At 43.6% G+C, this 23,443-nt stretch overlaps 1 protein-coding gene and 1 long non-coding RNA gene across 3 annotated transcripts; both read right to left on the bottom strand.

Annotated features, from left to right (window-relative positions):
* Positions 1-22: 22 nt before the first annotated feature.
* Positions 23-17,562, bottom strand: nrbp1 (nuclear receptor binding protein 1). Of its 2 annotated transcripts, XM_041865113.2 has the most exons (18): positions 16,886-17,561; positions 16,341-16,592; positions 16,088-16,210; positions 11,971-12,072; positions 11,780-11,869; positions 7,641-7,681; positions 7,390-7,484; positions 6,987-7,070; positions 6,837-6,895; positions 6,539-6,637; positions 5,443-5,575; positions 5,231-5,321; positions 4,954-5,004; positions 4,716-4,851; positions 4,489-4,542; positions 3,405-3,468; positions 715-770; positions 23-556 (listed from the first exon to the last, which is right to left on the bottom strand). In XM_041865113.2, the coding sequence occupies exons 2-18, from the start codon at positions 16,569-16,571 to the stop codon at positions 461-463; spliced, it is 1,605 nt and encodes a 534-aa protein (XP_041721047.1). In that variant the 5' UTR covers positions 16,572-16,592; positions 16,886-17,561; the 3' UTR covers positions 23-460. The 2 variants fall into 2 exon arrangements, with proteins under 2 accessions (XP_041721047.1, XP_041721048.1); XM_041865114.2 differs by lacking the exons at positions 23-556; positions 715-770 and adding an exon at positions 2,876-2,915 and having other exon boundaries at positions 16,886-17,562.
* A 1,389-nt stretch (positions 17,563-18,951) lies between these two features.
* LOC123482703 lies at positions 18,952-19,470 on the bottom strand. Its single transcript, XR_006657835.1, has 3 exons — positions 19,430-19,470; positions 19,211-19,322; positions 18,952-19,122 (listed from the first exon to the last, which is right to left on the bottom strand). It is a non-coding gene; the product is annotated as an uncharacterized LOC123482703 (long non-coding RNA).
* Between the last annotated feature and the right edge of the window lie 3,973 nt (positions 19,471-23,443).

Here is a 23,443-nt window from a genome sequence, read left to right as displayed (position 1 = left end):
CTTCTGATAATACAAAAGTGTAGGGGGGGGACATTGACACTCGCATCTTCTGATGCATCAAAGGAAGACGCCTGGTTCGGTGGGAGAAAGAGAAAGTAGATAAGAGGACCAATCACAACCAGACTCCGCCCACACACAGCACCATGCATAAGTACATCTGAGTACACGAGACCGAAGATATTGTCGCTCGCATACAGTTTTGCGTAAAAACTCCTTAAAAACGTTCATAATATAGCTCATAATACTGACTAAAGTGACAACCGAGTCGTTTTTCTTCTTCTTTTAAAACAGAGAAGCAAATGGCTACACAAGATAAAATAGAAGCATAAGTACAAAAAGACTAAAACACCTAGTGGGGGGGGCAGGGACAGGCCAAGGCAGGGACACCGAAGTCCTGTGGGAGAGGATGAGAACGAGGGGGATGGTTGAGGAGAGAGGGGGGGGGGGTGAGGCTCCTCTGCTATGAGGAGACGGTGACCGGATTCAAGAAGCCGTTCCGGCTGTAGAACTTGGAGAAGGCCTCTTCCAGAACCGAAGCGAGTCGTGGCTGGTCGCCCTGGTCGAGAAAAAAAGACAATTCAGGACCCCATTTGAAAGGCAAATTGTCAGAATGCCTCATCCTCAGCCCTCTTAATCCTGCTGGTGCTGGAGTGTTTTGAGCCTGGGGCTGCAGGCGTGCTGTGAGGTCACAGGGGTCGTGACCCCTTGTCTTACCTCGCTGATGAATCCCAGCTGAACGAGCTCCACGGCCAGCTCCTGCACGTTCTCATCTGTACACAAAACACACAAGTCAACAACCCTGTGACCTGGCTGGTCTAGCGATAATGCTGCGCCAACCGGCACACATGGCTACAGTGTGGGCATAGGTTTGAATCCGTCCTACTGCCCTTTGACAACCTCCATCTTTCCCCACTCATTCTCTCAGAAAAATCTGAAAATACATTTAAGGTAAAGTACAACATCACTCTCGATGTGTAATATTTATATTTTATTGAACCTTTATTTTGACAGGGAAGACAGAGGTCTCTTTTCCAAATGCGCCCTGTATCATTCAACATCAAATACACATCAATATACATATAAAAGGAGACACACAAGAACAAAAAAACACAATCATGGTAAGCACAAATAAAAACAGTCACATTCATCCACAAATAAATCCCCAATCAATACTTTAAATTGCCCGAACGGCACAAGTACATCAACATTAAATATACAGTGGGGGAAAAAAGTATTTAGTCAGCCACCAATTGTGCAAGTTCTCCCACTTAAAAAGATGAGAGAGGCCTGTAATTTTCATCATAGGTACACGTCAACTATGACAGACAAAATGACAAAAAAAATCCAGAAAATCACATTGTAGGATTTTTAATGAATTTATTTGCAAATTATGGTGGAAAATAAGTATTTGGTCAATAACAAAAGTTTCTCAATACTTTGTTATATACCCTTTGTTGGCAATGACACAGGTCAAACGTTTTCTGTAAGTCTCCACAAGGTTTTCACACACTGTTAATGGTATTTTGGCCCATTCCTCCATGCAGATCTCCTCTAGAGCAGTGATGTTTTAGGGCTGTCGCTGGGCAACATGGACTTTCAACTCCCCTCCAAAGATTTTCTATTGGGTTGAGATCTGGAGACTGGCTAGGCCACTCCAGGACCTTGAAATGCTTCTTACGAAGCCACTCCTTCGTTGCCCGGGCGGTGTGTTTGGGATCATTGTCATGCTGAAAGACCCAGCCACGTTTCATCTTCAATGCCCTTGCTGATGGAAGGAGGTTTTCACTCAAAATCTCACGATACATGGCCCCATTCATTCTTTCCTTTACACGGATTAGTCGTCCTGGTCCCTTTGCAGAAAAACATCCCCAAAGCATGATGTTTCCACCCCCATGCTTCACAGTAGGTATGGTGTTCTTTGGATGCAACTCAGCATTCTTTGTCCTCCAAACACGACGAGTTGAGTTTTTACCAAAAAGTTCTATTTTGGTTTCATCTGACCATATGACATTCTCCCAATCCTCTTCTGGATCATCCAAATGCACTCTAGCAAACTTCAGACGGGCCTGGACATGTACTGGCTTAAGCAGGGGGACACGTCTCGCACTGCAGGATTTGAGTCCCTGGCGGCGTAGTGTGTTACTGATGGAAGGCTTTGTTACTTTGGTCCCAGCTCTCTGCAGGTCATTCACTAGGTCCCCCCGTGTGGTTCTGGGATTTTTGCTCCCGTTCTTGTGATCATTTTGACCCCACGGGGTGAGATCTTGCGTGGAGCCCCAGATCGAGGGGAGATTATCAGTGGTCTTGTATGTCTTCCATTTCCTAATAATTGCTCCCACAGTTGATTTCTTCAAACCAAGCTGCTTACCTATTGCAGATTCAGTCTTCCCAGCCTGGTGCAGGTCTACAATTTTGTTTCTGGTGTCCTTTGACAGCTCTTTGGTCTTGGCCATAGTGGAGTTTGGAGTGTGACTGTTTGAAGTTGTGGACAGGTGTCTTTTATACTGATAACAAGTTCAAACAGGTGCCATTAATACAGGTAACGAGTGGAGGACAGAGGAGCCTCTTAACGAAGAAGTTACAGGTCTGTGAGAGCCAGAAATCTTGCTTGTTTGTAGGTGACCAAATACTTATTTTTCACCATAATTTGCAAATAAATTCATAAAAAATCTTACAATGTGATTTTCTGGAATTTCTTTTCTCATTTTGTCTGGTCATAGTTGACGTGTACCTATGATGAAAATTACAGGCCTCTCTCATCTTTTTAAGTGGGAGAACTTGCACAATTGGTGGCTGACTAAATACTTTTTTTCCCCACTGTATTTAGAATTTTGTTCCAGCAATAAGGTGCATTAAAACTAAAAGCAGATTCACTTAGCTGTGGAGACCCTAGGAACCTCAAGAGTTAACCAATCCTGTGAACGGGTTAGGCAACTCAGATGTCTATACTTCAACAGCAAAGTTAGATAAGATGGAAGTTTATGTAGGGCCTTGTAAACACAAAGGGAGTAATGTAGAGATCTACGGGTCTTTAGCGAACTCCAGCCAACCTTTTGATACAGGATACAGTGATGAGTATCAAAACTGTTGCCTGTAACAAAACGAAGGGCACTATGGTAGATGGCATCCAAAGGGTTAAGAGTAGTAGTTTAAGAGTAATATCACCATAATCAAGAACAGATAAAAGGTTGACTGAATTATCTGCTTCCTAAAGCTTAGAGAAAGGCACCATCTGTTTCTGTAGAAAAAGCCAACTTTATCTCTTAGCTTCTTAACCAGCTCATCTGTATATTTTTAAACATCAAATCCAAATGCCTAAGTATTTATAAATACAGCATGCAAAATATAGCTCTGAACACCCCCAAATCAACCCTAGCATGGACTAAGCGTGTGTGGATACTTACTTGGTAACAAATCACAACTTAAGTGCCTGTTCAACTTGTCCTCAAGTTTCAGCAACAGCGTAAGCTGAAAAAATAAGCAAGATAGAGATGTGTGTATGTATATAGATTATATATACACACTACCGTAAAAATAAAGATTAAGATGGGCAGTCTGAGATATGGCTTTTTCTTTGCAACTCTGCCTAGAAGGTCAGCATCCCGGAGTCGCCTCTTCACTGTTGACGTTGAGACTGGTGTTTTGTGGGTACTATTTAATGAAGCTGCCAGTTGAGGACCTGTGAGGCGTTTGTTTCTCAAACTAGACACTAATGTATTTGTCCTCTTGCTCAGTTGTGCACCGGGGCCTCCCACTCCTCTTTCTAATCTGGTTAGAGCCAGTTTGCGCTGTTCTGTGAAGGGAGTAGTACACAGCGTTGTACAAGACCTTCAGTTTCTTGGCAATTTCTCGCATTACTTGTTTCTGGCCATTTTGAGCCTGTAATCCAACCCACAATTGCTGATGCTCAAGATACTCAACTAGTCTCAAGAAGGCCAGTTTTATTGCTTCTTTAATCAGCACAACAGTTTTCAGCTGTGCTAACATAATTGAAAAATGGTTTTCTAATGATCAATTAGCCTTTTAAAATGATAAACTTGGATTAGCAAACACAACGTGCCATTGGAACACATGACTGATGGTTGCGGATAATGGGCCTCTGTAGGCCTATGTAGATATTCCATAAAAAAAATCAGCTGTTTCCAGCTACAATAGCCATTTACAACATTAACAATGTCTACACTGTATTTCTGATCAATTTGATGTTATTTTAAATGGACAAAAAAAATGGCTTTTCTTTCCAAAACAAGGACATTTCTAAGTGACCCCAAACTTTTGAACGGTAGTGTAAATTATTATTTTTTAGGTTTGAAATCTGAACTGAACAGACAGGCCTCATGTCTTACCCCGGGCTGTATTTACAAAGCGTCTTAGAGTTGGAGGGCTAATCTAGGATCCGTTTTTCCTTTTAGATCATAATGAATAAGATTACATGAACGGGGTTAACCTGATCTTAGATCAGCATTTATGAATAGTCATGAGACTTACGTGATGTTTGGCGCCCTCGTCAACAGGCTCGATGTTGCACTGCATCTGTAGGACCTGGGCAGAAATTAAAACAGTAGACTACATATTTGGACAAAAATAAATAGCTCCCTTTTTAATCACTCACCCATTGATCTATTTATTTAAAAATGTCCCACATATGGTCTATCATACTACTACCTACACTTTCAATCCATCTCTGTCCCCTCCCCTCCTCCTTTAGGTCTTACCTTTCTGGTCTCCAGCTCTGCAGGCTCGGGGGTGGGGCTTTTGACTGATGGGGGCACGATGGGGGACTTCACTGCTTCCTGCTCTGGCTGCTTGGGGCCGGGCACCCCAAAAGCTGTCAGCGGGTAGATCCCATTCCTGAAACACCAGAGAGCGGGGGGGCCGTGAGTTAGACGTCTCATACACACACCTCTACAGAAACACACACACACCTCTACAGAAACACACACGTTCCCCTACCTCACATCTTCCAGGAACTTGTCCAGCTCCAGAGCAGGGAACTGGGAAAGCCTGTGGACATCAACAGATTGTTCCTGGTTGGTCCGCTGTCAAGTCACTTCAACATCAACCATGTCTCAATAGGAGAATAAACAGCAGTTGGGGACCATGTGTTGCTTCCCTTCTCAGTTATGTTCTAGTGGAGATGGCTAAAAATCTGAACATCATTTAAGATTTAAAAAATGTCAATCATTTTTGGATTCCAAGAGATAGAATAGATAGTTGATCTAAGACTCACTTCATCTGAACTCCGTCCTTGCACTCCACGATCACCAGGTTGAGGTCCATGTTCTTCGTCATGTCCTCTAGAGCATTTTCTGGAATCATGTCTACACGACGGAGACAGTCCAATGACAGTTTGTGTGTGTCAGTGTCAATTTCTGTGTGTGTGTGTGTGTGTGTGTGTCACAGTGTATGTGTGTGTGTGTGTGTGTGTGTCTTGTTACTCACGCTGGTGGCTGACGATGCAGTGCGCTGCCAGCAGCTTCAGCAAGGGCACCTCAAACAGGGCCTGGTGGAACAGCAGCTCTTTGGCCGTGGGCCGCTTGCTGGGGTCCTGCTCCAGACACTTCTGGATGAACTCCTACCACAGGTATTAAAATGGAGAATGTTCAGTCCTGGACAACACCGGTATTAAAATGGAGAATGTTCAATCCTGGACAACACAGGTATTAAAATGGAGAATGTTCAGTCCTGGACAACACAGGTATTAAAATGTAGAATGTTCAGTCCTGAACAACACAGGTATTAAAATGGAGAATGTTCAGTCCTGGACAACACAGGCATTAAAAGAGAAATGTCATGCCTGGATGAACTCCTGCTACAGGCAAAACACACATACAGGTGATAGAGAAATGTAAATAATAAAATCAAAGTTTGTCAAATGTTTTCAGAGCTCAAAAATGGTCTAGTGACATGGACTCACTTGGACATTAGACCAGGTCTGAAAACAGACAGTGAACTATCCCTTTAAGAACACTATGAACTATAGTGGTTTGTTTAGCAACAAAACCAACGCATGCGCAACTTTGGGGCAAAACAGACAGGGTTGGCTTACATTCAAAGGATTACTATTTAGTCTCCAAATGTTTATTGAAAAAATAAATACATTTGCACAACAAGCACTCGTCTCTCAAACACATTGTTACACTGGTTGGTTAGGTAGCTAGCGAATGTTTGCCATATAAGCATAGACAGTCAAAACACCTCAAAAACAAGACATTGTGTCAAGAACAAGATACGAGCCGAAACGAGCAACCTACGATTCCCAACATGGATGCTACTTGTCATTGTTGCTAGCTATCTGTCCGTTCAGAATCATAACAACGCCTTTTACCCCTGTCATGCAAGCGCATCATTTTCGTGACGTTGTCAGGCAACCCGTCTATATAGACTATAGTTATGTTATGGCTGGACTGGGTAATACCCTTCAGGACAAACCAATTCTGTATTTCAATGCAACACATCCCTTGGTTGCAGTATGCATAATGTAGTGTCTCTTAAGGAATCAGTTGTGTTTGCTACTAGGCCAGGGCCCCCAACTCACCCTCTGCAGCGGATCCTCCAGGAACTGAATGGCACTGTTGATGGCTTCTTGGGACACGTACGACGACTCGCCGTTGCTCTGGATCTCCAGTACAGCCATCTGAAGAGACGAGGTGGTGTGGGGAATAGAAGATTAGAAACAGGACTACAAGTAGACTGTTGGACTACAACATTTCTAGTTGCCATGGAGCAAGGCTATAGCCATCGACTTCATGATTAAGTTCATTTTCATTTAAATTCTTTCAGTTTCTTTTTTGTGAGAATAACAAAACAGAAACAAGTCAACATTCTTCACTCACCTCTAAGGCACACATTCCAAAGGAATAAATGTCCACTGCAGTGGTGACGTCTGCAACAGCTAGAAAAAGACCAACGTCAATCAATGTCACTAGAAAAACAGCTCCACTACATGGTTTCTCAAAAGAGACAATTGGTCAAAGGTTACCTACCTCCATACTCGGGAGCAAAGAAGTGCAGGCTCTTCTGCTCCTCCCGACAGGTCTTGACATGGTTGTTGATGGTGTCTGGGGCCACTGTAACAGACAAGTCACAAATTAGCCCAAAGGGAATGGGGAACGTTAGGCTTGGGACTGCAAGTGCCACCTGGGGTATGTTCAGTAGGGCGCACCATAGCAAAACGTTTTGCAATGGATAATGAAATCTGTGTTCAGCTAATACGTCCCCATTTTACTCCATTTCAAATTGTTTCCTCCCTACTGAACAAGGCCCTGGTTTTAAAGAGACTAAAAATACCCTTCTCTGAAAAGACCCCCTTCTAAATACCATTCTCTCAAAATACTCCCTTCTCTGAAAGGGTTGACATTTAGCGTGATTGACGGATATGAGACCCACCTGAGCCAATCTTAATGAGACCATTATGCTGGATGAAGATGGTGTCACAGGTCAGGTTGCCGTGGATGATGGGAGGGTCACAGGAGTGAAGATAGCTAGGGAGAGGAGAGAAAGTTTACAGGATGCTTCAAGAGAAGTGTGAGTGTGTAGAAGTGTGAGTTTTGAAAAAACAGAACTGGCTCCAGGGGCCTCAAAGGGGAGCTTAGTCCAATATGGATATATGTACTGCTGTGTGTGAGTGAGTGACTGACCTGAGAGCAGACAGTATCTGTGTACACCAGCGCTTCCAGGCCTGATAGAGAAGTGAAGTACAACAGAGACAGCAGAGATTACATTCAAACCTACTTGACATGCGATTACCATGTGGTTCTTGAAGTGTTACTTCTGTAAATAACCAGATTAGGTTTGATTTTTTGTTGTTGTTGCAACAGCGGGACATTTATGCATTAACAGTGGGCTTTGTAGGTTCAGTTCAAATAGGGCTGTCACAAGACCAAATAAATGGGACACAGCCCCTGCCTGCAGCCAAAAGAGTGGGAATATTTAACTGAGCTATGGGAAACCAAGGCAGAGCATACAGGTGACATACAGTGGCTTGCGAAAGTATTCACCCCCCTTGGCATTTTTCATATGTTGCCTTTCAACCTGGAATTAAAATAGATTTTTTGTATCATTTGATTTACACAACATGCCTACCACTTTGAAGATGCAAAATATTTTTATTGTGAAACAAACAAGAAATAAGACAAAAAAACAGAAAACTTGAGCGTGCATAACTATTCACCCCCCCAAAGTCAATACTTTGTAGAGCCACATTTTGCAGTAATTACAGCTGCAAGTCTCTTGGTGTGTGTCTATAAGCTTGGCACATCTAGCCACTGGGATTTTTTTCCCATTCTTCAAGGCAAAACTGCTCCAGCTCCTTCAAGTTGGATGGGTTCCGCTGGTGTACAGCAATCTTTAAGTCATACCACAGATTCTCAATTGGATTGAGGTCTGGGCTTTGACTAGGCCATTCCAAGACATTTAAATGTTTCCCCTTAAACCACTCGAGTGTTGCTTTAGCAGTATGCTTAGGGTCATTGTCCTGCTGGAAGGTGAACCTCCGTCCCAGTCTCAAATCTCTGGAAGACTGAAACAGGTTTCCCTCAAGAATTTCCCTGTATTTAGCACCATACATCATTCCTTCAAATTCTGACCTGTTTCCCAGTCCCTGCCGATGAAAAACATCCCCACAGCATGATGCTGCCACCACCATGCTTCACTGTAGGGATGGTGTTCTCGGGGTGATGAGAGGTGTTGGGTTTGCACCAGACATAGCGTTTTCCTTGATGGCCAAAAAGTTCAATTTTAGTCTCATCTGACCAGAGTACATTCTTCCATATGTTCGGGGAGTCTCCCACATGCTTATTTTTTTCTTTAAGCAATGGATTTTTTCTGGCCACTCTTCTGTAAAGCCCAGCTCTGTGGAGTGTACGGCTTAAAGTGGTCCTAAGGACAGATACTCCAATCTCCGCTGTGGAGCTTTGCAGCTCCTTCAGGGTTAACATTGGTCTCTTTGTTGCCTCTCTGATTAGGTCTGTGAGTTTTGGTGGACGGCCCTCTCTTGGCAGGTTTGTTGTGGTGCCATATTCTTTCAATTTTTTAATAATGGATTTAATGGTGCTCCGTGGGATGTTCAAAGTTTCTGATAAAAAAATTTACAACCCAACCCTGATCTGTACTTCTACACAACTTTTTCCCCTGACCTGTTTGGAGAGCTCCTTGGTCTTCATGGTGCCGCTTGTTTGGTGGTGCCCCTTGCTTAGTGGTGTTGCAGACTCTGGGGCCTTTCAGAACAGGTGTATATATACTGAGATCATGTGACACTTAGATTGCACACAGGTGGACTTTATTTAACTAATTATGTAACTTCTGAAGGTAATTGGTTGCACCAGATCTTATTTAGGGGCTTCATAGCAAAGGGGGTGAATACATATGCACGCACCACTTTTCCGTTATTAATTTTTCAGAATTTTTTGAAACAAGTTATTTTTTTCCATTTCACTTCACCAATTTGGACTATTTTGTGTATGTCCATTACATGCACTCCAAATAAAAATCAATTTAAATTACAGGTTGTAATGCAACAAAATAGGAAAAACACCAAAGGGGATGAATACTTTTGCAAGGCACAGTACATTCTGCTTACAGCTCCATTTGGGTCAGTCTTGTTTCCGCTCGTCCTGTATTCATTTCTGTTTGTTCATTTAATTTAAAATCAGTTCTTTAAGGGGCAATCTGTAGTTCAAACAATAGCAAAGCGAACACCCCGCCACTGTTTCGGTAAACAGCTGAGGGGAAAAAAATCTGTGTACAAGACCAATAAACTTTGATTTGGGTGGGGCTGGAGAAATGTAACCACTCAAATTCATATACGAAGCTATGGATGCAAGGACTGCCCATCCATGATATCAACATTTTTAACCATGTTTAGAGGATACAGTGTGTTTAAAATTACATTTCTTACAAACAAGGTTCTGATGGGGCACGACAGTTATACTAAGCACATGAGGCCTTTATAATAATAATAATAATGCCATTTAGCAGACGCTTTTATCCAAAGCAATTTACAGTCATGTGTGCATACATTTCTACGTATTTATAAGTTGTATTCTTAAAGAATCAATATATATATATATATATATATATATATATATATATATATATATATATATATATATATATACATACATACACACACAGTGCATTCGGAAAGTATTCAGACAACTTGACTTTTTCAACTTTGTTACATTACAGCCTTATTCTAAAATGGATTAAATAAAACATTTTCCTCATCAATCTACACACAATACCCCATAATGACAAAGCAAAAACAGGTTTGACATTTTTGCAAATTCATTAAATATAAAAAATTAAAATAAACTTTGCTATGAGACTCGAAATTGAGCTCAAGTGCATCCTGTTTCCATTGATCATCGTTGAGATGTTTCTACAACTTGATTGGAGTCCACCTGTGGTAAATTCAATTGATTGGACATGATTTGGAAAGGCACACACACCTGTCTATATAAGGTCCCACAGTTGACAGTGCATGTCAGAGCAAAAACAAAGCCATGAGGTCAAAGGAATTGTCCGTAGAGCTCCGAGACAGGATTGTGTCGAGGCACAGATCTGGGGAAGAGTACCAAAACATTTCTGCAGCATTGAAGGTCCCCAAGAACACAGTGGCCTCCATCATTCTTAAATGGAAGAAGTTTGGAACCACCAAGACTCTTCCTAGAGCTGGCCGCCCGGCCAAACTGAGCAATCGGTGGAAGGGCCTTGGTCAGGGAGGTACCACTCGATGGTCACTCTGACAGAGCTCCAGAGTCCCTCTGCGGAGATGGGAGAACCTTCCAGAAGGACAACCAACCATCTCTGCAGCACTCCACCAACCAGGACTTTATGGTAGAGTGGTCAGACAGAAGCCACTCCTCAGCAAAAGGTAAATGACAGCCCACTTGGAGTTTGCCAAAAGGCACCTAAAGGACTCTCAGACCATGAGAAACAAGATTCTCTGGTCTGATGAAACCAAGATTGAACGCTTTGGCCTGAATACCAAGCGTCACGTCTGGAGGAAACCAGGCACCGCTCATCACCTGACCAATACCATCTCTAAGGTGAAGCATGGTGGTGGACGCATCATGCTGTGGGGATGTTTCTCAGCAGCAGGGACTGGGAGACTAGTCAGGATCAAGGGAAAGATGAATGAAGCAAAGTACAGCGAGATCCTTGATGAAAACCTGCTCCAGAGCGCTTAGGACCTCAGACTGGGGTGAAGGTTCAACTTCCAACAGGACAACGACCCTAAGCACACAGCCAAGACAACGCAGGAGTGGCTTCGGGACAAGTCTCAATGTCCCAGCCAGAGCCCAGACTTGAACCCGATTGAACATCTCTGGAGAGATCTGAAAATAGCTGTGCAGCAACACTCCCCATCCAACCTGACAGAGCTTGAGAGGATCTGCAGAGAAGAATGGGAGAAACTCCCCAAATACAGGTGTGCCAAGCTTGTCGCATCATACCCAAGAAGACTTGAGGCTAAATCCCTGCCAAATGTGCTTCAACAAAGTACTGAGTAAAGAGTCAGAATACTTGTGTAAATGTAATTTCAGTTTTACATTTTTAATATATTAGCAAACATTTCTAAAAACCTGTTTTTGCTTTGTCATTATGGGGTATTATTAAATCAATTTTAGAATAAGGCCGTAACATGACAAAATGTGGAAAACGTGAAGGGGTCTGAATACTTTCCGAAAGCACTGTATCATTAATTTAAAAGTAAAAAAAATGTATGTAGCAATCACAGCCCCTTTAAGATCAAAACAGACTAACAATCCATCCGTACCTTCTCATTCATCGTCTTGTGGTTTTTCTTGGTCTTTTTCAGAAACTGCTTCAGGCTTCCTGAAGACATGTATTCTGTGATGAAAATGACCTGCGAGTGGAAAAAAGTTATACATTTCCTGTGTAATACATTCAGTTAATTTCTTACTATTAAAAAGGTAGTTATTTTACAGCATTTAAAATCTCTCTTACCCTGGCCCTATTTTCCTTCACATCAGCCCAGTACTTGTGAAACTTGACAATGTTCAGATGCTCCAACTGGATCAAGTTGTCAAACACCGCTTTGACTTTCTCCTGATGGACAGACAGTGAGAAAAAGGAGAAAGAAAATATCAATATATTTGCAATCAATCAAACATTCCTCACAATCATCAACTAATAAGTATGATTGATGTCAAGGAGCTCAACACTTCAGTCCAAATTTACATTCTCTCGCTTGTCATCTGCTAAGGTATTACCGGATGCAGTTAAGCCCAATTAAGACAAAGTCATTATAACAAACTAAACCCCTTAGCCTGGGATAATGTCTGTGTTTCTGTTTCTTTTCATGGGGATGTCATTTGTATTTTTACATTGTCTAACCCGGTCTACATTTGTTTGATTGTGGGCGATGTGGCCACAGGAGATTTTGAATAACTAGGGCTTATATGTCTGACAACAGATGACAATCCTGACTTCTAAAGGAAAGACAAGAATGTTCTTGCACATATTACGTTGGACGGTATCAACTCCAACTACTCAGAATATGATCCGGTCTCGCTCTTGCCAAACAAAAGGTAAAGCAAAGGTTAGTTCAGCATCTCTGCAAGTCATACTTTCTCCACAGAGTAAAACAAATAAAATACTAATACAAATAAAATAAAAAGTTGTCACATACATTAGGTGCAGTGAAATTTGTTGTTTTACAGGGTCAGCAATAATAGTACGGCACCCTCGGAGCAAATTAGGGTTAAGTGCCTTGCTCACGGGCACGTCGACAGATTTATCTTGTCAGCTCAGGTATTCGAACCAGTGACCTTTCGGTTACTGGCCCAACACTCTAACCGCTAGGCTACCTGCCACCTAAACTCAGAAGCGCAACATCTGGAGACTTCCGGGAACTATTAAAAACTATTCAAACTAAAAAGGTAGCTCATCCTACTCAATGCTCAGCCGGTGTTCAACAGACGCCAACACAGCGTGTCAACATGCAGAACAGAAGGCAGACTGCACTGTCTGAGAGAACACTGACACAAGCTCCAAACAGACTGCTCAGGGCCTAGACAGTCACAGAGAGGAACACAGCCAAGAACAGGGTCGTGTTCATTTAGCACCAAACAGAAGATGGACCTGCACTTGTCCAATAAGAAATGCTCATTTTTGTTTTCCGCTCAAAACATTTTAAAACGTTATGCACCCTTATGAACATGACCCAGCCCACAGAAAAAGGTTTAAAAACCTAATGTGCGAGAGGATTGTGCCTGAGGATTACTCAACAACCTGTGTCTCAGTTTCTATGAACGGTTTTATTAAAACTTGGTAAAGAGAGTGTACTTTGCTATAGGTTTGGTAGCAACAGGTAGGACTACTCCAAATGTGGATCTTGCATTCGTGTGCCGATGGTTCAGCGCGCTGTGTTTTAGGGACCATATGCTGTAGACGTCTGAATGACGACATTTTCACACAAATCTACATGCAGAAATCGGTGCTCACTCGGTTCTCAAAATTACGGTTCTCTGGCCCAGCAAACGTTACTGGTGCATCTGAGCACTAAGGAGCTTAGGACAAGAGAAAAACTAATACTGATTCACCTCTGCCTGGAGCTGATGAGCTCCAAGCCAGAGCAAAGACCACTATTTACATTTACATTCAAGTCATTTAGCAGACGCTCTTATCCATGGGGGGTGGGGGTAGAAGGATTACTGTTATAACACTATGTGTTCTCCTATTTCTAGGATCTGGGGCCGAACGTATCAACTGTCTCAGAGTAAGAGTGCTGATCTAGGATCAGTTTTGCCTTTTAGATCACAATTAAATGGCAAAATAAGTTATTTATGATGCAAGGTGAAAAGAATGGCACTGGAGGGAATAGCAGCCGTTTACAGGCTCCTGACGAATTGGGCTACTTTGTGTGTTTTGCGCGTTTCCTATGACCGAAAAGAGCTAACCTCGATTTGGATGAGGATTTTTACTTCAATGAGTCGGCAGCGAAGGCTATGCTGCTCATCCTGGACCTGGCCCAAATCCCCGACACTCAAGAAAGGAAGAGACAGCGTTAGAGGCTAGCGTGCGAGATACCTGATGAGACTACGCCGCCTCCACCCGCCGTAGCGCTTGGCAAACTTGCAATCAGTAGACAATAAACTAGATGATCTCCGTTCAATTCTATTTTATGAACATGATCTAAAAAACAAATATCCTATGTCAACAACAGCTGCTGCACGATCTCTACTATTAAGTAAGCCTTGAGGTTCTGCTCACCTGAGTTAGAATAGCTCATGATAAGCTGTAGACCACACTATTTACCAAGAGAGTTTTCATTAAAACAATTATTAGCTGTCTATTCACCACCACAAAACTGATGCTGGCCCTAAGACCGCACTCAACGAGCTGTATAGGGCCATAAGCAAACAGAAAAGACTAACCCAGAGGCGGCGCTGACTAGTGGTCAGTGATTTAAATTCAGGAAAACTTAAATCAGTCTTACCTAATTTCTACCAGCATGTCACCTGTGCAAGTAGAGACGACAAATACTCTAGATCACCCTTAATCCACACAGAGTTGAAACAAAGCTCTGCCTCGCCCTCCATTTGGAAAATCTGACCATAACGCTATCATCCTGATTCTGGCTTACAAGCAAAAACTCAAACAGGAAAACCAGTGACACGCTCAACACCAATGATTACAGGCAACATCCACACTGAGCTAAAGGCTAGAGCTGCTGCTTTCAAGGAGTGGGACACTAATCCGGATGCTTATAAGAAATCCCGCTACGTCCTCCGACGATCCATCAAAAAGGCAAAGCATCAATTACAGGGCCTCTCAGGGGTGCATGCTTAGTCCCTCCTGTACTCTCTGTTCACCCATTACTGCGTGGCCGCTCACGACTCCAACACCATCATTAAGTTTGCCAACGTTATGATGGTGGTGGGCCTGATCACCGACGACGATGAGACAGCCTATAGGGAGGAAGCCAGAGACCTGGCAGTGTGGTACCAGGACAACAAGCTCTCCCTCAACGCCAGCAAGACAAAGGAGCTGATCGTGGACTACAGGAAATGGAGGGCCGAGCACGCCCCCTTTCACATCAACAGGGCTGTAATGGAGGGGGTCAAGACCTTCAAGTTCCTCGGTGTCCACATCACTAAGGACCTATTATGGTCCAAACACACCAACACAGTCGTGAAGAGGGCACGACAACACCTCTTCCCCCTCAGGAGGCTGAAAAGATTTGGCATGGGCCCTCAACTCCACAAAAAGTTATACAGTTGGACCATTGAGAGCATCTTGACTGGTTGCATCACCGCCTGGTATGGCAACTGCTTGGCATCCAACCGTAAGGCACTACAGAGGGTAGTGCATACTGTCCAGTGCATCACTGGGGCAGAGCTCCCTGCCATCCTGAACATCTATACCAGGCGGTGTCAGAGGAAGGCCCTAAAAATTGTCAAAGACTCCAGCCACCCAAGTCATAGACTGATCTTTCTGCTACCGCACAACAAGCGGTACTGGAGCGCCAAGTCTGGGACCAAAAGGCTCCTAAACAGCTTCTACCCCCAAGCCATAAGACTGCTGAACAGTTAATCACATATCTACCAGACTATTTGCATTGACCCCAAAAAAAATGGGGCGGGGTGGCACTGACTATGCACACTCACAGGACTCTACACACGCTGCTGCTACTCTTTATCATCTATCCTGATGGCCTAGCCACTTTTACCCCTATCTGCATGTACATATTACCTCAACTACCTCGAACCCCTGCACATTTCGGTACCAGTACTCCTTGTATATATCCTTTTTTTTTTTTTTTTACAAATTGTTCTTACTTTTCAACTCTGCATTGTTCATTAGACAATCTCAAAGTGCATGTTAAACCAAATGAACAACAAGTAATTTAAAAATAAATATATGCTCCAACAGTAGCTAGATCAGCTAGATCAAGTCTGTTTGAGTGCTTCTTGAAGCAGATGGGCAGCCGCAGTCATGAGAGGATGTGATAGCTAGATGGTCAGCAGAGGTGGTGATGAATGGGTGATAACTGATCATTATGCCATCACATAGCGCATGGTTCTGTTGCAGCTGAGCCCTGGCTGAGAACTCAACCCACCTCCTGCAGTTTGAAGTTCTTCCGCTCTGAGAACATGACCTCATTCCACACCACCTCCACGCCCTCCTCGGTGTCCATGGCCAGGTAGGCGTTGTCAATCCCAGGGACATTGCGCTGGTTCACCTAAAACGAGGAACAAAGTGTTGGATTACACTAATATTCTCCATCTGATTTAACAATAGTTGTGTAAAAAAACAAGACTAAAAACACAAAAAGTAACAATTTTCTTGTCTCCAGCACGTTCATTGCATACCTCCTCTCTACGTTTCTGCCAGCGTCCGCAAGGGCTCTCCTCCAGAATCTCTGACTCGTCCTCGCTCTCCTCTTCCTCGTCCTCTGTCGCTGCTGTGGCAGGGGGCTGTGTCACAGTGGACACTGGGGGGGACACGGATGACACGCTCTGACCAGTGGGGGCAGAGACCATAGCCTCTGTTTTCCCCTCCTGGACAGAGTCCGACGCCTGCTTCCCTTCTCCCTCTGACATCTTGTCAGGCTTGGCCACCTACTGCAAAATCCGACAAATTGTTGACTCAAAGGCTATATGCATCATTGCCAGAAGAGTAAAATGTATTGTGTAGACACACACAGTATAGCCACCCCGGATATAATATTTATTACTGAGGCACTCTCTCAAATTGAGTTGAATTTAGCTACGTTACTTCAACAGCGTTCAACCTGATATTGCCCACGCACCTGATAGGACGTGCCTGACTAGCTGACTGCTTATTTCAGACAGGCCAAGGAAGGGCCCCTCTAAAATGGCTAACATGAAGTTAGCTAGCTAGCATAGTTACCTACCTTGCAAACTTGAATGATGTTGCCAGCTCCGTATCAGTAGACTCCAACTACAAACTACTTTTGAATCCTTGTGGAAATACGATTTGCTAACAAGCTACTGTAGCTACTTATATCCGTTTGTCAGCTACTACCTATGTAGCCACCACCGGTTAACGTAACTATAATGTCGTGATCTGCCGGCTTGAGGATATTCGCTAACCAAAAGGCAAGTTGACAGCTAGTTAGTTAGCTAACCTCACCAACTACTTAACACGCCGAATTGCTGCTATGTTAAAACAAAAATGACAGATTATGCTAGATTTTTGCAAGCCTTGTCCCTAGCTAGATGGCCGGCCAGTCAGTCAGTCAGCCAAGCTAACGAGAAACTGTTAGCTAGTTATATCCTATAGTACTGTAGTTGTTGCAAAAATATCAAAGTCCTATGTTGGAGAAAAAAAAACAATCGAAATCATTTTTTATATCACAATTATAAGGCAATAGGTTACTATGAACCGGTTGATAAAATAATGGCGACACACACCTGCTCACGTCACTATCAAAGCAGAGACCGCAGTGGGCATTGATTGCCTTCCACATTGTTTTCTTATTCGGTGAGAGTCTAGATTGACATTTCATATGACGAATCATAGTACCAATTATTAAAATATGCTTTTTGATTGGTCAGAGTTACTGTTGCCATTCTAGTAGACCACTCCTACAGTAGGGGAGGAAACAAATTATTGGGCCAGACATGCATTCTTTTTTCATCGCCACTAGTGGTCAGTATAAGTGTGGCGATGGTCACTGTGGGTTAGGCCCTATCAATGGGCCCAAGATAAATCTATGGTGAGGCCTAGCTACCTTTTCACAGAGGTATTACATTTTTTGTAGGTTCAAAAGGGAAAACCATACCTGCCAACTTTTCAAAAAACCTTGGAGTGAGATTTTGTCCTGAGTCCGCCTGGTTCCTGCAGTCGGTGAAAAGCAATTGCACTGCCTGCGTCTCAGAACTGCGGCCGCCTTGATCTCATGAGGTTATCGTTGCCCTCGTGTGCATGACGTCAGAGAAAGTCGGGATTAAGTCGGACACAAATCTAACCAGCATGCATTGGGCGGTGATCGCCGGTGATCGATTCTGCGCAGACCTGGCTCATCTCAAATGAGCCTCTTGTCTATGATCTGTCGGCATGGTTATACTGGCCTGTGGCCTTCTTGGAGGCCTTGATGATATCGGAGGGGGGCTCCCATTTGAAGCAGGGCTCCAGATTGGCCATCTTTATGGTCATTATTGAGGACAAGGTGCCATCCAATGCTAGGCCGTTTCTTCTCTTGGTTTTGTTCAGTCCCACAACTGAAAACCCCCTCTCAGCATCTGCGTTTGCATGGGGAAACACCAGGACAAGCTTGGCGACGGCAGCAAGCCTCTCGAATTCTTTGGCTCCTGTCACCTATGGAAAATGCACCAAAACACAATGGAAAAACATACCTTGATTTTTGATTGATTAATACTGTAAGTATACTGTAGGTTGATCCATTAACAAAGTTCAGATAAAAACATGCATAATTTGCAACATGCATGACACATATATGCATGCAACAATTTTAAGCAACAGATGTAGCCAAGCCACACCTGCCAAAAGGAAAGTCAAAAAAGGAAAAAATGTTTACCTTATGCTTCCGGGTTGCCATTTCAGCCCAGAAGCTTTCCATTTCAGTTTCGTCCTGCAGGGATATCATTGGCATGGTCTGATAATTTAGAAACTCCTCACCCAGAAGGTCATGCTCCTCTGGCCCATGGTATGGGAGGAGATGGGGAAACCTATTTATGAAAGTAGAGTTACAAGTTGTTACGTTTTAGGTATATAGTCATCAACCAGCAGCAGTTCATACACATCTTTGAGGAGAAGCCACATAAGAATATATCATGTGCAGTTTAGGAGTGAACACACCTCATCATAAAACACAGGGTATTTTAGCTAAGATGATAGACAATAATTAGAGAAAAAAAACGAACCTTTCAACAAAGTACAGGACATCTTCGATGTCACTTTCAGCCCTCTGCCGTACATCTACAAATTGTGCGTGCTTGATCAGTGGCTCTTCCAGTGGCAGCTTCTTAAGTGCATAGTCCACAGCACTTGTCAGGAAACACAACACAGCTTCATGGAATGAATCCACCTGCTGTGGTGTGATGTTAGCCTCGTCGAGTAATCTGTTAAATTTAGCCCTGGTTGTGAACCCAATGTTCAACTTTCTTCCTGTCACAGATACAGCATATCGGTATAAGGTACAAGGCTAAATATCACATATCACAGTGTTTGATCATAATAATAGTCAAATACTAACCTGGTAAATGGTTTGCCTTTTCTTTAAAGGCAATTTCACAAGGCTCCTCATGGCACTGCAGAGCTGCTGGAACCATAAACTTGGAACATAGCTTGCGTACGAATTTCACCATCTATAACAGACATTTACAAAAATAGTAGGTGAAACCTGTTTTAGAGGATCCCTGCATATATCAGCAAGAAACACAGAATGGGAAAAAACTGCAAAATCCAATCCCACCTCATCATGTAACAAAAATATTGATGACTGCTCTCTCTGAAGTAGTAAGTTGAAAGAAGTGAAAGTTGGTACGGTGGCTTGGAAGAACAGCAGGTACACTTCTGTCATGGGGTCAGTGAATGTCTGCACAAGTCTACTTCTATTGCACACATTTCCTGTATTTATGTTAAATTCTTTGGAATACATCTTACCTGTTCGAAATCAGCTGAGTTTACATTCACCACACTAAATCATGTTCACACGCACAAACAAATAATTTATTTCAAGATTTAAAGTTTAAGAGAGTGAGTACTCAATTGGACGACATTTCATTGTTACATACCTAGTATCAGCTCAGCTTCTTATCAGACTTCTTGAGGTAGTGACCGTTTCTTCTCCTGTTGTCTTTTTCTGTCGCTAACTTCGGGGTGCAGCGCATATGGTTCAGTGGTGCTCATCAGCGCCATCTACCGTCGGGGAGTTTGAAAAAAGGAACGAACTAGTCTCGGCCGATTTTTTTTGCGTGAGAAATTGGATGTGTGGCGTGAGTGCGTGTGAAAACAGGCAAAAACGTGTGTCACACGGCGAAAGCGTGAGAGTTGGCAGCTCTGAAAACACGCGGGGTAACTACTTCATTACACAACAATTTATCAACTATCAAGTGCATCTCAAACCGAGATTGCGACATACAACACACTGCCCTGCAACTCTCTGCTATGAACTGACAGGTTGCAACCAGGGTAGATGAGTCAGGACTTCTGAAAATATACACTGCTCAAAAAAATAAAGGGAACACTTAAACAACACAATGTAACTCCAAGTCAATCACACTTCTGTGAAATCAAACTGTCCACTTAGGAAGCAACACTGATTGACAATAAATTTCACATGCTGTTGTGCAAATGGAATAGACAACAGGTGGAAATTATAGGCAATTAGCAAGACACCCCCCAATAAAGGACTGGTTTTGCAGGTGGTGACCACAGACCACTTCTCAGTTCCTATGCTTTCTGGCTGATGTTTTGGTCACTTTTGAATGCTGGCGGTGCTTTCACTCTAGTGGTAGCATGAGACAACCCACACAAGTGGCTCAGGTAGTGCAGCTCATCCAGGATGGCACATCAATGCGAGATGTGGCAAGAAGGTTTGCTGTGTCTGTCAGCGTAGTGTCCAGAGCATGGAGGCGCTACCAGGAGACAGGCCAGTACATCAGGAGACGTGGAGGTGGCCATAGGAGGGCAACAACCCAGCAGCAGGACTGCTACCTCCGCCTTTGTGCAAGGAGGAGCAGGAGGAGCACTGCCAGAGCCCTGCAAAATGACCTCCAGCAGGCCACAAATGTGCACATCGCCACTGGCGCCCTGTGCTCTTCACAGATGAAAGCAGGTTCACACTGAGCACATGTGACAGACGTGACAGAGTCTGGAGACGCCGTGGAGAACGTTCTGCTGCCTGCAACATCCTCCAGCATGACCGGTTTGGCGGTGGGTCAGTCATGGTGTGGGGTGGCATTTCTTTGGGGGGCCGCACAGCCCTCCATGTGCTTGCCAGAGGTAGCCTGACTGCCATTAGGTACCAAGATGAGATCCTCAGACCCCTTGTGAGACCATATGCTGGTACGGTTGGCCCTGGGTTCCTCCTAATGCAAGACAATGCTAGACCTCATGTGGCTGGAGTGTGTCAGCAGTTCCTGCAAGAGGAAGGCATTGATGCTATGGACTGGCCCGCCCGTTCCCCAGACCTGAATCCAATTGAGCACATCTGGGACATCATGTCTCGCTCCATCCACCAACGCCACGTTGCACCACAGACGGTCCAGGAGTTGGCGGATGCTTTAGTCCAGGTCTGGGAGGAGATCCCTCAGGAGACCATCCGCCACCTCATCAGGAGCATGCCCAGGCGTTGTAGGGAGGTCATACAGGCACGTGGAGGCCACACACTACTGAGCCTCATTTTGACTTGTTTTAAGGACATTACATCAAAGTTGGATCAGCCTGTAGTGTGGTTTTCCACTTAAATTTTGAGGGTGACTCCAAATCCAGACCTCCATGGGTTGATAAATTTGATTTCCATTGATAATTTTTGTGTGATTTTGTTGTCAGCACATTCAACTATGTAAAGAAAAAAGTATTTAATAAGATTATTACATTCATTCAGATCTAGGATGTGTTATTTTAGTGTTCCCTTTATTTTTTTGAGCAGTGTATAAATCCGCTGCTTGAAGTGGCATTACTAGGCCAGTAGAGGACACTCATTCCTTTAGCATATCCCATTTGCCCCACGCAGAGACATTCTTATTCCACAGAATCACGTTTAGATTCTAGTAATTCATCCTTCAAATAAGACATTCTGAGAGCCTGACAAGTGTGTGTGTGTGTGTGTGTGTGTGAGCAGGAGTTGCCATATGACATTGGCCCTATCATACAGTGCATTAGGAAAGTATCCAGACCCCTTTACTTTTTCCACATTTTGTTACATTACAGCCTTATTCTAAAATGGATTAAATTGTTTTTTTTTCCACTAATCAATCTACACACAATACCCCATAATGACAAAGCAAAAACAAGTTTATAGAAATGTTTGCACATTTTTAAAAGAAAATAAAACTGAAATATCACATTTACATAAGTATTCAGACTCTTTACCCAGTACTTTGTTGAAGCACCTTTGGCAGCGATGATTGCCTCGAGTCTTCTTGGGTAGGACGCTACAAGCTTGGCACACCTGTATTTGGGGAGTTTCTCCCATTCTTCTCTGCAGATCCTCTCAAGCTCTGTCAGGTTGGATGGGGACCGTCGCTGCACAGCTATTTTCAGGTGTCTCCAGAGATGTTCGATCGGGTTCAAGTCCGGGCTCTGGCTGGGCCACTCAAGGACATTCAGAGACTTGTTCCGAAGCCACTCCGACGTTGACTTGGCTGTGTGCTTAGGGTCGTTGCCCTGTTGGAAGGTGAACCTTCGCCCCAGTCTGAGGTCCTGAGCGCTCTGGAGCAGGTTTTCATCAAGGATCTCTCTGTACCTTGCTCCGTTCCTCTTTTCCTCGATCCTGACTAGTCTCCCAGTCCCTGCTGCTGAAAATCATCCCCCAGCATGATGCTGCCACCACCATGCTTCACCGTAGGGATGGTGCCAGGTTTCCTCCAGACGTGACGCTTGTGTGTGCCTTTCCAAATCATGTCCAATCAATTGAATTTACCACAGGAGGACTCCAATCAAGTTGTAGAAACATCTCAATGGAAACAGGATGCACCTGAGCTCCATTTCGAGTCTCATAGCAAAGGGTCTGAATATTTATGTAAATAAGGTATTTCTGTTTTTTATTTTAAAGAAATGTGCAAACATTTCTAAAAACCTGTTTTTGCTTTGTCATTATGGGGTATTGTGTGTAGATTGATGAGGAAAATGTTTATTTAATCAATTTTAGAATAAGGCTGTAACGTAACAAAATGTGGAAAAAGGGAAGGGGTCTGAATACTTTCTGAATGCACTGTATATCCCTTGGCCATGGTTTCCCTCAGCTAAACATGGTTCACCTCTCCAGATGTGAGAATTCAACGCTCTGGCTGGTGCATACAGCGCTTCAGTGCACACCACCCAGATGGACAGACTACACATTGGACGCGGAGAACGACAGAGAGTCATATAAAATGCTTTGCAATCCACAGGTTAAATTCATCATCATCATCTACAGTACTGGGCCACCACGAATCCATTTCATCAAGTATAATGTACATATATGTGTCACAACCCAACAACAGTGCAAATGCAATCAGCAAAATTGTTCTTGACTGTAGCTGATATCAGGGAAAGACATGGTAAAGTGAGTGTAGTTATCGTTACATGGTATGGCATGTATAATATGGGGCATTGGTATGTGGGGCCTGCTTTCCCACGCCCAAGCCTGCTTTCCCAAGCTGCCATCTCCCACCTAGTGAATTGTAGACCTACACTGTAGACTGGAAATTATGGGAGAGGTAGTCCTTTTCAGAGCGGCCTCTTCCCGTCTTTTCAAGGGGCCTATTTATAGACCCGTAAA

Source organism: Coregonus clupeaformis, chromosome 36 (genome assembly GCF_020615455.1).
Source record: "Coregonus clupeaformis isolate EN_2021a chromosome 36, ASM2061545v1, whole genome shotgun sequence".
Taxonomy (NCBI): domain Eukaryota; kingdom Metazoa; phylum Chordata; class Actinopteri; order Salmoniformes; family Salmonidae; genus Coregonus; species Coregonus clupeaformis.
Note: the sequence above shows the minus strand (reverse complement) of the source record. Positions and strands in the feature narration are given on the sequence as shown.

Bases quoted from the DNA above. Each gene is read 5' to 3' on its own strand.
- nrbp1 (XM_041865113.2), bottom strand. From the start codon at position 16,571: ATGTCAGAGGGAGAAGGGAAGCAGGCGTCGGACTCTGTCCAGGAGGGG. The intron at 7,071-7,389 runs GTGGGTCTCATA...TGTCTGTTACAG, and splicing joins TCTCATTAAGATTGGCTCAG to TGGCCCCAGACACCATCAAC. The intron at 6,638-6,836 runs GTGAGTGAAGAA...TCGTCTCTTCAG, and splicing joins TTGGAATGTGTGCCTTAGAG to ATGGCTGTACTGGAGATCCA.